Source organism: Agrilus planipennis, unplaced genomic scaffold (assembly GCF_000699045.2).
Source record: "Agrilus planipennis isolate EAB-ADULT unplaced genomic scaffold, Apla_2.0 scaffold24, whole genome shotgun sequence".
In the NCBI taxonomy this organism is placed as follows: domain Eukaryota; kingdom Metazoa; phylum Arthropoda; class Insecta; order Coleoptera; family Buprestidae; genus Agrilus; species Agrilus planipennis.
Genome location: NW_020439076.1, coordinates 1,498,619 through 1,516,195, shown reverse-complemented (window position 1 = coordinate 1,516,195; position 17,577 = coordinate 1,498,619). Strand labels below are relative to the sequence as shown.

General features: G+C 34.2%; 2 protein-coding genes across 2 annotated transcripts; both read left to right on the top strand.

The window, feature by feature from the left end:
* The first annotated feature begins 1,980 nt into the window (after positions 1-1,980).
* LOC108741580 lies at positions 1,981-3,981 on the top strand. The gene is made up of 3 exons (XM_018476428.2): positions 1,981-2,054; positions 2,408-2,502; positions 2,578-3,981. Exons 1-3 carry the CDS (start codon positions 2,031-2,033, stop codon positions 3,905-3,907), a joined length of 1,449 nt encoding a protein of 482 aa, XP_018331930.1. The 5' UTR covers positions 1,981-2,030; the 3' UTR covers positions 3,908-3,981.
* A 10,666-nt stretch (positions 3,982-14,647) lies between these two features.
* LOC112905248 lies at positions 14,648-16,840 on the top strand. The gene is made up of 3 exons (XM_025977264.1): positions 14,648-14,721; positions 15,075-15,169; positions 15,245-16,840. The coding sequence occupies exons 1-3, from the start codon at positions 14,698-14,700 to the stop codon at positions 16,572-16,574; spliced, it is 1,449 nt and encodes a 482-aa protein (XP_025833049.1). The 5' UTR covers positions 14,648-14,697; the 3' UTR covers positions 16,575-16,840.
* The last annotated feature ends 737 nt before the right edge of the window (positions 16,841-17,577 follow it).

Sequence of the window (17,577 nt, the reverse complement as noted above, 5' to 3'; positions counted from 1 at the left end):
GAATACAAACCAAAAAAGTCGAATAGGTGTCAATAAAATGAATCAGCAAAATAGGTATACGTAATCCACAATCCTCGCCGCGAATTTTTCGGTTACAAATGCTAAAACATCCATCCATTTTATGTATATTTTTACATAATATTACATTATTACATTACATATATAATATCAGTTGAGTATTTATGAAATTTGATTGTTAGAAAAATTAAGAGGCGCAACAATTTTTTTTAAAGGGGGACGCAGGTACAAAAAGGTTGGAAACCACTGTGTTAGGGTAATAGTAATGATAATTTTATTTCACAGATGGTCTTTCAGTTCTCATCTTTCTCACCCCAACCGCCACCCACACATTCTCATGATTCCTAAAAGGAAGCTGAAGAAGACCTTCCGCTCTATTCTCCGAAGTAGTTCGAAGGACTTGCCTGCCCAACAGAATTAAGAACTGATGGGAATGGCTCATCCAAGTGTTTTTCAAGCGCACTTTATTTCTTGGGCTTCTTAATATTTTCTATCCAGATTGAGTATTCCGTTCTGATAACACGTCAACATTTGTCACAAATCTTCGTAAAAATATGAACAAAATCAATTTTTTCTCAGTGTAGCAAAAAATAGAGACACGTTCCCTTCTAACTGACCGATGTAGGGCGACTTAAGTTTGTCCGAATAGCTCTATCTTGACCCGAACCTCGTTTTTCCCCGGTCTCTCTTACAATAGCTGTTTTATTATAAAAAGCAATTGTTAATTGCAAATAAGAATAAACAGTAGCTATCTTCGCTTTCTTTAATAGTTGAATTAAAATGATAATTAAATTCTGTAAATTATTTATATGTTTGCATATTGAACGTAATAGGCTATTGAATTATTTATCAAAGTCAGTTTGCATGACAATAAATTTTATTATTAGCCTTTAGATGTACTCTATCAGGTTAAATGTACCGAATAACTAATCTAACCATCAAAAATGAATAATTTAAGTTATACTTTCATTTTTATTTTTATAGTTTATGTCACGCAATATTGTAAATACTTCTCCATAATTGTTAGTTTACTTTTCTATTTTTTTTTGTAGAAGTTGAAAGCATTAGAATGAAATTCTCCTTTACCTTGAGATTTTAAAAGCCAAAATACCTAAAATAAATTAATACAGACTGAGAAATTTATAAATATTATAGGGTAAATAGAATGAAGCCAGTGTTATTAATGATTCAAAAGAGAAGACATACATAAAAAATGGTAACTTTTTTTGTATCTGAAGATTCCGATTTTTATTCCAATACTAAATATTAAACATGTAGTCTAATTGTCACTTGCGCAGTATTTTTCAAAAAATTGTATTTACCATTTTTCTCCTCGCATGTTAAGTAATTGGTTGCTAAGTAAATTTTCTTAAGTTGTGACATTCTACTTTTCAGATAAATGTTTAAATGTTTTTGGTAAACATTTAGTATTTCCTGATTGAACCGGAAATGCAGTGAAGTATAATGATTAAAAAAAAAGCATAATATAGTAAACTGCATATATTTCATCGAGTACCTTATCTAAAAAAGTTTCTCTTTAACCCATAAGGCACTCGACACGCGACTCACGTCCTATCTAATGAGTATACTCTCATAATTATCAATTAATACAGATTGCTAATCACAGTGTTAAATAAATAGGTACCTGATTAAGATCTATTAGCGTTATGCATAGCACGTAAAGATTTTAAGACTTTCGCTTTCGATCAGTAATATCACGCTTACTTTAGCAATCCACTAAGCATGTTTATGACCGCCAGGTCACGCAATTACACCAGTAATCGTCTGCGTCCAGCCCCACGCTTAATTTCACCTTCTCGGAGATGGATATCCCAGCCTTGGACTTGGCCTTGCATCATCGTAGATCTGAGGGGGAAAGTACCCATTCCAAACTAATGCTCCCCCAGAACACGCCATCCAAACCTATATATTTCGTACACTTGAGGACTCAATGAAGTCACTTTTTCAACAGTCGACACCGACATCCGAGCACCCGGTGCCCCCCCCCCAAGATGACCAAACTATGGCACATAGCGGTTAGTGCACTTTTTTGTGATTTTGACGAAAAGCTGTGAAAGTTTGATGGAGTTTGTGATATTATGTGATAGTAATTAAATTAGTTGTGTATGTAAAGTGGATATTACGTTACATAAAGGATTTTCCAGTACAAACATGAAAGAATGCGACTCCAAAATTTGAATAGAAATCAAAACAATTCTTTATTAATCCATCTGAATGATCGTCAATTACTTTTAACTGTTGGAAATTTTCGAGCCGTTTAAAACAAAGTCGTATTAAAATATTTTATTTTTGAGAGCCTTTTAGAATATGTGAAAACTTGATTTTTATGCTTGTATAAATTAAAAAAGTAAATTTTTTGTTCTTTAAGGTCGTAGCAACAGTCCTATTGCAGGTTGGCATCGTTACCAACAAACCGCTAGGGGACGATATTCAGGTGAACAGAACAAAGCGACAGGAAGAAAGGTACGTGAAAATTTAATTTCTAATAATATTAGGTACTAAAAACCTAAATGTATTTTGTATTCTTTTCACTCACAGTCATGCTGACAAAAAGGGTGATTACGACTACTCCGATCATCAAGATTTAGGATCGTTATCAGATAATAGCTACAACAATCTCGGAGGGTTTGGAGATGATCATCACCCAGAACATCATGACCTTTCCGGAGAAGATCATCATGGTGATCATGGCCATGGGGTCGATGAACATGTCGAAGAAGAAACAGAACATCACGACGCACACGATCACACAAATGGTTATTGGAAAAAGAAAATGATTTGGAAGAAAGGCTGGAAAAAGATCTGGAAACAGTCTAAAAAGCAAATATGGATACCGAAGTGGAAAAAATACTGGAAACCAATATGGGTACCAACCAAGAAACCAGCGTGGAAAGAAATAAAAGTTCCCGATTGGAAGAAAATTTGGAAACCGGTATGGAAAGAAATAAAAGTACCAGCATGGAAGGACATTAAGGTTCCCGACTGGAAAAAAATTTGGAAGCCAGTTTGGGTACCCACGAAAATCCCAGCGTGGAAAGAAATAAAAGTTCCTGCATGGAAGAAAATCTGGAAACCCGTATGGGTGGAAATAGACGTGCCTGCTTGGAAAGAAATTCAAGTGCCGGCATGGAAAAAGAATTACATACCGATCTGGGTTAAAGAAAAGGTCCCGGGTCATAAACATCTCGGCGCAGATGAAGAAGGTGCTGAATATATAGCCAAAGACATTTGGAAAAAGAAATTGATTTGGAAACCAATTTGGAAGAAATATTGGAAACCTGCTAAAAAACAGGTGTGGGTTAAAGATAAGAAAATGGAATGGAAAGAAGCGTGGAAACAGATCTGGAAACCAGCAAAGAAACAAATTTGGGTGGAAGACAAAAAACTCGTTTGGAAAGAAGCCTGGAAACAAATATGGAGAACGGAACAAAAACAAATATGGGTAGCTGACAAGAAACTAGAATGGAAAGAAGCTTGGAAACAAATATGGAGAACGGAACAAAAGCAAATATGGGTGGAAGATAAAAAACTCGAATGGAAGGAAGCTTGGAAACAAATATGGGTACCAGGATGGAAGGACATATGGGTTCCAGCCTGGAAACAAATATGGAGACCGGTCATAATAAATGAATGGTTCCCGTATCCTGACCATCACCCTCCTGAGCATTCTGAAGAAGAACAGCATCATGGATGGGATCGATCTGATTCGAAGGAGGAAGCTTCGGAAAAGAAAGAAATTTTTACCAAGTTTCCTGTAGGAAATACATCTCAATCAATTAACAATGATACCAAAGTATCTGCGTCAGAAACAGAATCAACCACAATTCAATTTCCTAGTAGTAATCAATCAAAATTAAGACGAAAATAGTTTCCTACAAAGTAATTACGCGAGGAAAATTATGACGCTTGTTTAAATTTATGATTTTTTCCTCTCGTATTTACATATCGCTCAATTGCTACTGCGTTATGTGTAGTTTACTTTTCATGTACCTAATTTAAAATAAGTAANGTCTAAAAAGAATAACTAATAGTATCATGCAAGGAAGATTATGTTAACAAGTACATATGTCCATACATTCATACTAAATATTATTGCAAAACAAAAACGTAATATATAAAAATATACAAAAATATGACTATTAGCTTATAACATGGTAAGAGATAAAATTGTTTTTAAAGAAAGAAATGCGAAAAGGTTTTGTATTTGTATTGTAACAGTTAATTATTCATTCAAATCTAAAAATAACATTTTATTTTAGATTTACAAATTATTTATCTTTTTTAATTTCCTATAACCAATACTCTTCAAACTTTCTCCAAGAAAATTTTAACCGGAGCAATAGCTTACAGATACCAACTTTCGCGCTTTCTTCGACTGGTAGATATTGCTATACGTCTATGATTATACAGGGTGTTTAATCTAAAGTACCATTCAGAAACAAATTTCGTCTCTAAATTTATGATGCGATATTATGGTATAGGTAGGTACTTATAATGTTTAACTAGCTTATGAACACCACATTTTAAACGCTTCTAACTTTTTGTTTTACGCCTAATCCACCGTTCACTTTTCGCACCCATACGGAGTCGTGCTTCAAACATACACCTATCACAAGCTAAAGGCTGTGTAATTCTTTGTTTTATATCTCTACCCCTCTTTACATCCTTAATTATCTTAAATCCCTTATTTTTACGTTAGCCCTCCACCTATTTTTTCTTCTCTTGCATATCAATATTATTTTTTTGAATATTTTCATTTATATTTGTTTCAATATTATTTCCAAAATTATAATACGTGAAATTTCTTAAAAATAAAGAACACTCAATATGTAACAAACGGTACTATTGTGAGGAAGGATTTCTACGGTTCAACCCACTATATAATTGGTCTCGGAAATTATTTCATAATTTCATAACTTTTCATTATAGTAACATGTCGTAACCGTTGTTTGTTTTGCATAACTCACTTAAAGTGTATACGTACTAATAACTTTCTTTTTGACTGTCTTATAATATACACCTACCACGAGGTCCTAACGAGAATGCATGACATAGCAAAGGGGCTTATTGGCTGCGGTGAAATTGTGCCACTTTGAACGATTAATATTCTGCTTTTATATTATGTATATCTCTACTTTCTATATTTTTATTTGCAACGTCGATTGTCAATGTTCATCAATTTCTGCCGTTGTCGGGTTAACCACGTCTTTGTTTTTCTATTTTGCAATTCCGATTGTCATGTATTCCTCTGTAGATAAAATATAATTATATATGAATGAATTTCAATAAGTATAGGTTATTCAAAGTTGATTGGACACACACTTCAACTCATTCCTACCCAATCTTCGCATTTCCTTACAACTAGAGTATCTCTTCATCATTAGGTCATCAGTCCTAACACTGGTTGGACAAGCACCTCCACTCTTTTCTATCCATAGCTAATCTTCGCGTTTCCTTAAAATTAGAACATCCCACATCCTCAAATATTTGTGAACAGTAATGAAATATAGGTTTAATTTTACTTCTCTTAACTCCTGTTTCTGCTTCTAATATGTCTCTGACATGAGAAGGTGTCCTACCAACCTATTTCACATATTTCTTGTTGACTTCCATCCAGTCTTCTGTTATCCTATTCTATCTGATACCTATTCATTTCTAACCTTCTCTATCCAGAGAATTCTTATCATTCGCCCGTAACACCACTTTTCGAATGCTTCTAAACTTTTCTTTTCCACCGCGCCCACCGCCAATGTTTCGCACCCGTACAGGGTCACGCTTCAGACGCACGCCTTTAATAATCTTCTTTTTATTGAAGGCGAGTCGACCCTGCATTATCCTCTGTTTTATTTATATCTTTACTGCTCCTTCCATATTGAGTTATCTGACTTCCTAGATACTGAAAATCAACCACTTGTTCTAATTTTTCGTCTCCTATCTTTATATTCACTCTTTCGCTCTCATATCCCCATTCTATTTTCAAACAGCAATCTAATCTAGTTCTTCCTCTGCTCCTATTTATTCCTACTCCAGCTTCTAATATATTCTGTTTTGAGATTATAATCATCAAAGATCATAAGTTACAATGCCGAAGGAGTCACTTGACAAAGGCCGTCGTTGGCCTTCAAAGAGGAAATGACCAAGAAAACACTTTAGAAACAAGGTATACCGGACAACCAGGCATATAATTTGTGTGGTTTAAATTTAGATAGTGTCCAAAATATAATTGTCTGTTATTACAACATCTGCGGATCTAAGCGGTTTTGTCTCATGAAGGACATGAATCCTCAGATATACTCAAACTCTGGATTCCGTGCTGAGTTCTGAATCTTATTCCATTTTTCCAATACTATTAAAGACATTCTTATGAAAATCCCTACAGACCACGCAGAACTCCGATACCACAGGAGACAACTGGAATTAATAACCAGTTCTTTCTGTCGTTTTTGTAACGAGGAAGTGGAAAATGTTTTCCATACCTCCTGTAACCTTTTCTTATTGTCACATTAAGAAATGGAAAATGCTACTGCCCGAGACGCTTAAAGGATACTCTCCTTGTAATATGAAGATTATTTTGGAGCATAAGCAGAATCGGTAATAAAAAGGGAAAACCTATGTAATTATCCGTAGTTCCAGGGGTCTGAACAAACCCAAATCCAAATAATAGTAGCTAGTTAATAAAAACGCACCAGGATGCGAAACCCTACATTAATATAAAATAAAGTACTAAAGAAAGATGTCAACAAATTTTATAAACTTATCCATTTCGGTATTAGGTAGATATAAGTTATTTGGATAAACCAATGTAATATTTGTAAGATGTAAGACTAATTTTATGTTTAAATAACTGATTTCATGAACAGTCGCCCGTTTCCGCGAAGTTACTTTCTATTAAAAGTTTCTAGAACTTTACTGTCTTCTACGTAGACATTGGACAGATAAACTTGACGCATGAACTTTGATGTGTTAAAAGTATAAATGCTGCAGTAGTATTGTACAGGATAATGTTATTTGTTCATTACGATGCTGTGTTATAAACATTATGCATTGCAACATAACTAGTTCGAGGTTATTCAACTTGCAATCAGGCGCTCCGAATAAATTTAAATAGGTAAATGGATAACGTAAAATAAATTTACGTTTACATTTTCGATGCAGTTTCTTCTCTAACACTCGTTTGTAAAAATGTATAAAATATTGAGAAAAACAGAAAGCAAATAAATTTCTTTACCTTAACATTAAGTCAATGTTTTATACGTGTAACTTCGTTTTCTCTTTTCTTTAACAGAATCTTCCTTCATAAGGTTCAAAGTTAGTAATTTATAAGATAAACAGATACGTAAGCCTATAATTAGTTTAAAAAAAGCACCTACAAAGCTGATAATTGAAACTGATAACTCCTAAGCTAATCTTTACATTTCCCTAAAACTGGAACATCCCACATCCTTAACTATTTGCGAACAGTCATCTAATCTAGGTCTACCTCTACTCTTCTTAACTCCTGTTTCTACCTTTAATATGTCTCTGACTAGACCTTCATGTCTGAGAAGGTGTCCTACTCGCTTATTTTTTATTGACTTCCATAGAGTCCTCTGTTCTCGTATTCTATCTGATACCTTTTCATTCTAACCCTCTCTATCCACGGTATTCTCATCATTTGCCTATAACACCACATGTCGAACGCTTCTAACCTTTCTTTTCCACCGCGCTCCGTTTATGTTTCGCACCCATACAACGCCGCGCTCCAAACATACATCTTTAACAACCTTTTTCGAATTTTTTTGGTTGCTATTAAATGTCTTAAATATTTCTGAAAAAGACAATCAAGGAACATTATACTCTTCCTTTTTTTGGCTTTGTTATTATAAACAAAAGCTCGTATAATTTGGGTTTCTTTCCTTACTCATCGTTAAAGTCTCCAACAAATTTTACTTGTCTACCGCATACCAGGTGGTACAAGTGGTGGGGTAGCTGGTGCCTAAATCCTATTGGCGATCACCAAACGTAGAAGCGCAACCAGTGAAATACAGGCGCCATTATATGGGCACAAACTATCCTCCTTTGGAGACTGGAGACTCTTATACTCCGTCTCTATATACATTTTCGTTACCATCACCAAATATTTTCTGTACAATAATATGACTACTTAATAATGACCATAATATTAAATTATGTCCATGAATAATTATGTATGCTGTACGAAATTCGTAAGGCTATCGAAGTTTATTGATCGCTTCAAGTTTATTGCTTATTATTTACGCTTTAATTTAAAATAATTAGTCAATATTAAACCACTTATTTGATCAAACCCATACTTTAACGATCTAGTTACATTATAGCTAATAAAACGGTTAATTTCGCCAACTAACCTCGTAAATCTCGTCTGCTTTAAAGTTATTATGGATACTTGTATTATTTACAACAATAGTGCCATAAAGAAAGTGACATTAACAGAGAAAGTTCCGTACACTTCACAGAAAATTTTTAGCTTTTTTTTGGTTGCCTTATTCATAAATCTCTTTAAAAATTGTTTCTTTGAATTTATTTGTAAATAACAATAGGTCTTATTTTAAAATTGGACAGTAACGGGTAACTGAAATATTACAAAAGGTAATCATTTTGACGCATCTTCTAGAAATTCATGTCACAAAACCAATTATTGCGTTTTTGTGCAATAAATTATTAATTCTGGAAATCTTAATCGAATTTCGCTTAAAATTAATTTTACTTTTACTTAAGTTCAATGTCATTAGATCCTTTTTCGACTTTTTACATTGCCTATTCTTCTGATCGACCCAACAAACCACAAAACGTTAACATGAGATAAAACACGTTGACTAAATCTTGAGGAAGTGGTTCACTTTCTATTTTCAATATCGATCGTTTATATTGAACAGTTCATTAAACAAAAACCGTCAATGAACAGGCACGCTTCATAATGAAACATAAAATTCCTGTTTTTTAATATGCTACATGCCATCAAATCAAAACTAATTCCATATCAGGGATTCAAATTCTTTAAAATTACTTTTCTCATACCAAATATGGGGAGACCGGGGAAAAATGGGATACTTAAGAAAGGAATCATAATATAAAAAAAATAAATTGATTAATAGAATAACTTTTACTTAGATAGCAACATTATACATCAATTTAGATATTCAAAACATTCTATACGATAAATCACTCAATTTTCTCATAATGAGGAACAAAACATTTAGGAACTGACCTTATCCCGACCATGGGACAAAATGGGAATTGACACGGATTAAAAACAGCATATATTTTAATCAGACGGGCAACGTTCAAAAGTATGAGCAAAATTGTCGTGCTCATCAGGAATTATATTATGGGTCCAATCATGGCACATGTTACAACATAGCAAAATACCCATGGTTTGGTCGACTACGAATAAGTTCGCACAGTAAATACAAGCGCAGTACCCAGTAGCATTGCCTAAAGGTTTAGATCATTGCTTAACATTGGAGAGGACACTAGTTCGATTCCAAATTTCCTTGGATCACTTGGGCAAATGTTAGGACAGTGGTTTCCAACCCGTGGGGCGCGAGACTGTTACAAGGGGGGCATGCAGCTGTTTCCAAAATATTATTTTCGAATACAAACCAAAAAAGTCGAATAGGTGTCAAAAAAATGAATCAGCAAAATAGGTATACGTAATCCACAATCCTCGCCGCGAATTTTTCGGTTACAAATGCTAAAACATCCATCCATTTTATGTATATTTTTACATAATATTGTATGTATATTATTTTGTAACCCATTAAATAAATTATAACATCAGTTGAGTATTTATGAAATTAGATTGTTAGAAAAATAAAGGGGACGCAACAATTTTTTTTAAAGGGGGACGCAGGTACAAAAAGGTTGGAAACCACTGGCTTAAGTTCTGTGTGAGAAACTGATATCGGAACTTTGACCTAGTTTTTATTACGGAATTTTCTTTTAAAGTCATTTAAGGTTTTCTCTTCCAACGTAATTTTCAAATTTAGTGCAGTAGAGAAAAGAAATGACATAAGGTTTCATTCGTCCTTAAACAAATTCGGATCTTATTGAGTTTATCTTACGATTTTAAAACAACTCATTGGTATTCACAATGTTTTTTAATGATTTGAGGTTGAAGTATTTTGAAATTGATTGCTTTTGATATTTTAATGACTATTTGGTTGTTCATGGTCACACTCTCCAGATAGAGTTTATATACCATGATATGGTACTGTTAATGCACGAGAAGGTTTGCTTATATCCGCAAACCCATATTATTCGCGTCTTCTAAATAATTTAGGTTTCATTCCTGATCTAGTACTAATGCCTTATAGAGAACCTAAATTACACCCCCCAGCTAGTGTTCGTATTCCAAATAAACCTAGAAGAATTAACATGTTGATGAGAAATCGCGAGTGGCTTAAGTAAACAACGAAAAAGGTTTGATAAAAAGGGAGAAATTAAATAATAATCACTGAAGAGACGGTAAAACTGATAAACAATGTATAACCAAGCTTTTAGTACAACATGGCAACTAACTCTAACTACCGAGGATTGAGAAATAAACGCTTTGTGATGTGCCATTAGAGGGTTGAGAAATAACTTTAAATAATATTTAAGACTGTCAAAAGACGATTGAAACATTCATGTAATTAAAGACAAATACAAAGTAATGGAGGATTTCTGTAAATTTCTTTTCAAAAAATTGTCCTTTTAGCTGCAAGATTTTTCTTGTTTAAAGTGTGCATTTTTGCATTCACCAGTTCCTATTATACGAGGGTGGATTGATAAGTTTCCGGCCTGACCAAGAAAAACAAGGTTTTTAAAAATTTTTTTTTTTTATTTCTCAACATAATCTCCTCCAAGGCTGATACATTTCTCATAGCGGTGTTCCAGTCTATTAATGCCATCTCTATAGACTGATTCGTCAAGCTCCTCAAAATANTTAGCGGTAAATATCGCGTCGCGAATACTTTATTTGATTGAACATCACGCTAGGAGGCGCTATACGTGGAAGATATGCCAGGTGATTTAGAGAGATATTAGTTAGATTATATTCTTGTAAGGAAAATATTTAAAAATCAAGCGAAGGACTGTAGGAGTTATCCAGCTGTGAAGACCAATCTTAAATTTAAAATTACGAAGAAGATAGAACGGAGGAGACGTCTTGACTTGAAAAAGTAAAATGCAACCAAACGCGTGATAGGTTAGGTTAGGTTAGACGAAATACTAAAGGAGGCGGGAAAAATGAATGACAGGGACGTAGAGACAGAGTTTAACTTCATTAAAACGTGCCTGGATTCTGCAGCTATAAATATATTAGGTCTTAAACAAAACGAAAGTAGGAAACCCGTGGTAAAACTAACCAGATTTTAGGACTAATAGAAAATAGGCAGAAATACAAGAATAGGTCAGACGACGAAGGCGAAAAAAGATAGGAGATACAGTGGGAAATAATTAGGAAGTGTAAGGTAGCTAATTGCGAACAGTAGATTGATATGAGGTGTAAAGAAGTAGAACAGAAGTTTGTAGCAGGTAAAACGGACGAGGCTTATAATATAATTAGAAGGAATTTTAGAGAAGTAGAGTAGGCAAATAGGTGGAAATAATATTTAGAGAACTTATACGTAGGTTAAGAGTTAGGAGATGTGATATAAAAGGAAGATAAGTGTGGAGATATAGGTGTCAAAATTGGTACCTATCGTCTTTTAGTGACATATATTGTTAATATGAATCTTGGTGATGATTTTTTGTGCGGACTAAGGTCGACTTTCTTGTTTTTTTATAGAATATTGAGCAAGTTGATTATCAAAATCATCATCATCATGTCGTCAGTCCTAAGACTGGTTGGGCACGCACTTCAACTCTTTCCTATCTTGAGCTAATCTTCGCATTTCCTTAAAACTAGAACATCCCACATCCTTAACTATTTGTGAACAGTAATCTAATCTAGGTCTACCTCTACTCCTCCTAACTCCTGAGAAGGTGTCCTACCAATCTATCTCGCCTATTTCATATTGACTTCCATAGAGTCTTCTGTTCTCCTATTCTTTCTAATACCTCTTCATTTCTAACCTTCTCTATCCACGGTATCCCCATCGTACGGCTGTAACACCACATTTCGAATGCTTCTAACCTTTTCTTTTCCGCCGCGCCCACTGTCCATGTTTCGCACCCGTACAACGACGCGCTCCACACATACACCTTTAACAATCTTTTCGAATTTCTAAATTAACCGTTCGCGAGCATCGAAGTGACTTCTTTTTATTGAAGGCGACTGGACCCTGTGCTATCCTCTGCTTTATATCCCTACTACTGCTTCCTTTCTGACTTATCTGACTTCCTACATACGTAAAATCAGTCACTGGTTTGCAAGGGAATAAAAACTAGAGAAAGAGCGAATATAACGATAGGAGACGAAAAATTAGAAGAAGTGACTGATTTTCAAAATATTCCATCATAAATAGTATGTATTCTACATATTCAGGGAAAAGATTAACCACAATTTTAAACAAGTCCTTATTCCAGTGGTTTCCCACCTGTGGGGCGCGCCCCCCTAGGAGAGCGCGGGACTGTTACAAAGGGGGCATGCAGCTGTTTCCAAAATATCATTTTCGAATACAAACCAAAAAGTCGAATAGGTGTCAAAAAAATGAATCAGCAAAATAGGTATACTTAATCCACAATCCTCGCCGCGAATTTCTCGGGTACAAATGCTAAAACATCCATCCATTTTATGTACATTTTTACATAATATCCTATATTATTTTGTAACCCATTAAATAAATTATAACATCAGTTGAGTATTTATGAAATTAGATTGTTAGAAAAATAAAGGGGACGCAACAATTTTTTTTAAAGGGGGACGCAGGTACAAAAAGGTTGGAAACCACTGTGTTAGGGTAATAGTAATGATAATTTTATTTCACAGATGGTCTTTCAGTTCTCATCTTTCTCACCCCAACCGCCACCCACACATTCTCATGATTCCTAAAAGGAAGCTGAAGAAGACCTTCCGCTCTATTCTCCGAAGTAGTTCGAAGGACTTGCCTGCCCAACAGAATTAAGAACTGATGGGAATGGCTCATCCAAGTGTTTTTCAAGCGCACTTTATTTCTTGGGCTTCTTAATATTTTCTATCCAGATTGAGTATTCCGTTCTGATAACACGTCAACATTTGTCACAAATCTTCGTAAAAATATGAACAAAATCAATTTTTTCTCAGTGTAGCAAAAAATAGAGACACGTTCCCTTCTAACTGACCGATGTAGGGCGACTTAAGTTTGTCCGAATAGCTCTATCTTGACCCGAACCTCGTTTTTCCCCGGTCTCTCTTACAATAGCTGTTTTATTATAAAAAGCAATTGTTAATTGCAAATAAGAATAAACAGTAGCTATCTTCGCTTTCTTTAATAGTTGAATTAAAATGATAATTAAATTCTGTAAATTATTTATATGTTTGCATATTGAACGTAATAGGCTATTGAATTATTTATCAAAGTCAGTTTGCATGACAATAAATTTTATTATTAGCCTTTAGATGTACTCTATCAGGTTAAATGTACCGAATAACTAATCTAACCATCAAAAATGAATAATTTAAGTTATACTTTCATTTTTATTTTTATAGTTTATGTCACGCAATATTGTAAATACTTCTCCATAATTGTTAGTTTACTTTTCTATTTTTTTTTGTAGAAGTTGAAAGCATTAGAATGAAATTCTCCTTTACCTTGAGATTTTAAAAGCCAAAATACCTAAAATAAATTAATACAGACTGAGAAATTTATAAATATTATAGGGTAAATAGAATGAAGCCAGTGTTATTAATGATTCAAAAGAGAAGACATACATAAAAAATGGTAACTTTTTTTGTATCTGAAGATTCCGATTTTTATTCCAATACTAAATATTAAACATGTAGTCTAATTGTCACTTGCGCAGTATTTTTCAAAAAATTGTATTTACCATTTTTCTCCTCGCATGTTAAGTAATTGGTTGCTAAGTAAATTTTCTTAAGTTGTGACATTCTACTTTTCAGATAAATGTTTAAATGTTTTTGGTAAACATTTAGTATTTCCTGATTGAACCGGAAATGCAGTGAAGTATAATGATTAAAAAAAAAGCATAATATAGTAAACTGCATATATTTCATCGAGTACCTTATCTAAAAAAGTTTCTCTTTAACCCATAAGGCACTCGACACGCGACTCACGTCCTATCTAATGAGTATACTCTCATAATTATCAATTAATACAGATTGCTAATCACAGTGTTAAATAAATAGGTACCTGATTAAGATCTATTAGCGTTATGCATAGCACGTAAAGATTTTAAGACTTTCGCTTTCGATCAGTAATATCACGCTTACTTTAGCAATCCACTAAGCATGTTTATGACCGCCAGGTCACGCAATTACACCAGTAATCGTCTGCGTCCAGCCCCACGCTTAATTTCACCTTCTCGGAGATGGATATCCCAGCCTTGGACTTGGCCTTGCATCATCGTAGATCTGAGGGGGAAAGTACCCATTCCAAACTAATGCTCCCCCAGAACACGCCATCCAAACCTATATATTTCGTACACTTGAGGACTCAATGAAGTCACTTTTTCAACAGTCGACACCGACATCCGAGCACCCGGTGCCCCCCCCCCAAGATGACCAAACTATGGCACATAGCGGTTAGTGCACTTTTTTGTGATTTTGACGAAAAGCTGTGAAAGTTTGATGGAGTTTGTGATATTATGTGATAGTAATTAAATTAGTTGTGTATGTAAAGTGGATATTACGTTACATAAAGGATTTTCCAGTACAAACATGAAAGAATGCGACTCCAAAATTTGAATAGAAATCAAAACAATTCTTTATTAATCCATCTGAATGATCGTCAATTACTTTTAACTGTTGGAAATTTTCGAGCCGTTTAAAACAAAGTCGTATTAAAATATTTTATTTTTGAGAGCCTTTTAGAATATGTGAAAACTTGATTTTTATGCTTGTATAAATTAAAAAAGTAAATTTTTTGTTCTTTAAGGTCGTAGCAACAGTCCTATTGCAGGTTGGCATCGTTACCAACAAACCGCTAGGGGACGATATTCAGGTGAACAGAACAAAGCGACAGGAAGAAAGGTACGTGAAAATTTAATTTCTAATAATATTAGGTACTAAAAACCTAAATGTATTTTGTATTCTTTTCACTCACAGTCATGCTGACAAAAAGGGTGATTACGACTACTCCGATCATCAAGATTTAGGATCGTTATCAGATAATAGCTACAACAATCTCGGAGGGTTTGGAGATGATCATCACCCAGAACATCATGACCTTTCCGGAGAAGATCATCATGGTGATCATGGCCATGGGGTCGATGAACATGTCGAAGAAGAAACAGAACATCACGACGCACACGATCACACAAATGGTTATTGGAAAAAGAAAATGATTTGGAAGAAAGGCTGGAAAAAGATCTGGAAACAGTCTAAAAAGCAAATATGGATACCGAAGTGGAAAAAATACTGGAAACCAATATGGGTACCAACCAAGAAACCAGCGTGGAAAGAAATAAAAGTTCCCGATTGGAAGAAAATTTGGAAACCGGTATGGAAAGAAATAAAAGTACCAGCATGGAAGGACATTAAGGTTCCCGACTGGAAAAAAATTTGGAAGCCAGTTTGGGTACCCACGAAAATCCCAGCGTGGAAAGAAATAAAAGTTCCTGCATGGAAGAAAATCTGGAAACCCGTATGGGTGGAAATAGACGTGCCTGCTTGGAAAGAAATTCAAGTGCCGGCATGGAAAAAGAATTACATACCGATCTGGGTTAAAGAAAAGGTCCCGGGTCATAAACATCTCGGCGCAGATGAAGAAGGTGCTGAATATATAGCCAAAGACATTTGGAAAAAGAAATTGATTTGGAAACCAATTTGGAAGAAATATTGGAAACCTGCTAAAAAACAGGTGTGGGTTAAAGATAAGAAAATGGAATGGAAAGAAGCGTGGAAACAGATCTGGAAACCAGCAAAGAAACAAATTTGGGTGGAAGACAAAAAACTCGTTTGGAAAGAAGCCTGGAAACAAATATGGAGAACGGAACAAAAACAAATATGGGTAGCTGACAAGAAACTAGAATGGAAAGAAGCTTGGAAACAAATATGGAGAACGGAACAAAAGCAAATATGGGTGGAAGATAAAAAACTCGAATGGAAGGAAGCTTGGAAACAAATATGGGTACCAGGATGGAAGGACATATGGGTTCCAGCCTGGAAACAAATATGGAGACCGGTCATAATAAATGAATGGTTCCCGTATCCTGACCATCACCCTCCTGAGCATTCTGAAGAAGAACAGCATCATGGATGGGATCGATCTGATTCGAAGGAGGAAGCTTCGGAAAAGAAAGAAATTTTTACCAAGTTTCCTGTAGGAAATACATCTCAATCAATTAACAATGATACCAAAGTATCTGCGTCAGAAACAGAATCAACCACAATTCAATTTCCTAGTAGTAATCAATCAAAATTAAGACGAAAATAGTTTCCTACAAAGTAATTACGCGAGGAAAATTATGACGCTTGTTTAAATTTATGATTTTTTCCTCTCGTATTTACATATCGCTCAATTGCTACTGCGTTATGTGTAGTTTACTTTTCATGTACCTAATTTAAAATAAGTAAGAGTCTTTAATTATTATATTAATTGACTGATTTTGTAAGTAATACAACGAGTGTGATGTGTGTGCCGAATGATAGCTGTTAGTTACCAAAAAATTCCTGTAAAAGTATTGTTGATTAGTCTGTAGAAAGTAATTTGCTTAAATATTAAAGTACATTTTGTATATACAATATTTTTACAAGTTCATTAAAGATTAACTATTGTCCATGTTAATTATTTATTAAATTTCCTGCCAACCAAAAACGTGAAAGTGGCTAGCTAACTAATAAAATACTAACCAAGAAGCAACCACTTTTCTAAATAAAAGAAAAGCTATTTTTACTCAAATTTCAACATGGCTACTGAAACTACATACTAAACATTATTTATTACTATGTATTGGGACTTTCAACTTCCGATTGTTCTTCATATTTGCACCTAAGACGGGAAAGTTGTTCGCTAAAAAAATTACAAAACGGTAAAGGTGTGCAGGCTTTTAAGGTAAATCACTTTCGCTGAACTTGAAATGTCAACATTTACACCATATTGGAAAAGTCCGAGATGATTTAAAAACTTCAGTTACTTAAATGGTGTCTGTATAAGGCAATGTGTAACACTTTCAGAGGCAGTGAACCTTAACGATATTAAAAATGCAAATAAATCACCTTTGACAACGCGTAAGAAAGCGGAGTATGTAATTGATTGTAAGTAGTTGTAAATTAATGAATACTTACAATACTTAATACATAATTTAGATATCACAAGGCGATATAATATTTTTTATAGTTTCTTTGGTGCAAAAAATCAAAGTAATCTTGTAGAAATTATTGATTCAATATATTATCAATTAAAAAATAAAATGTACTCGCTTAATTTCACCTTCTCG

What these genes read in the sequence shown, in the direction of transcription:
- LOC108741580 (XM_018476428.2), top strand. Translation starts at nt 2,031, where the DNA reads ATGACCAAACTATGGCACATAGCG. An exon ending in CCAAACTATGGCACATAGCG is followed by an intron (nt 2,055 to 2,407) that starts GTTAGTGCACTT and finishes TTGTTCTTTAAG; the next exon opens with GTCGTAGCAACAGTCCTATT. An exon ending in ACAAAGCGACAGGAAGAAAG is followed by an intron (nt 2,503 to 2,577) that starts GTACGTGAAAAT and finishes TTTCACTCACAG; the next exon opens with TCATGCTGACAAAAAGGGTG.
- LOC112905248 (XM_025977264.1), top strand. Translation starts at nt 14,698, where the DNA reads ATGACCAAACTATGGCACATAGCG. An exon ending in CCAAACTATGGCACATAGCG is followed by an intron (nt 14,722 to 15,074) that starts GTTAGTGCACTT and finishes TTGTTCTTTAAG; the next exon opens with GTCGTAGCAACAGTCCTATT. An exon ending in ACAAAGCGACAGGAAGAAAG is followed by an intron (nt 15,170 to 15,244) that starts GTACGTGAAAAT and finishes TTTCACTCACAG; the next exon opens with TCATGCTGACAAAAAGGGTG.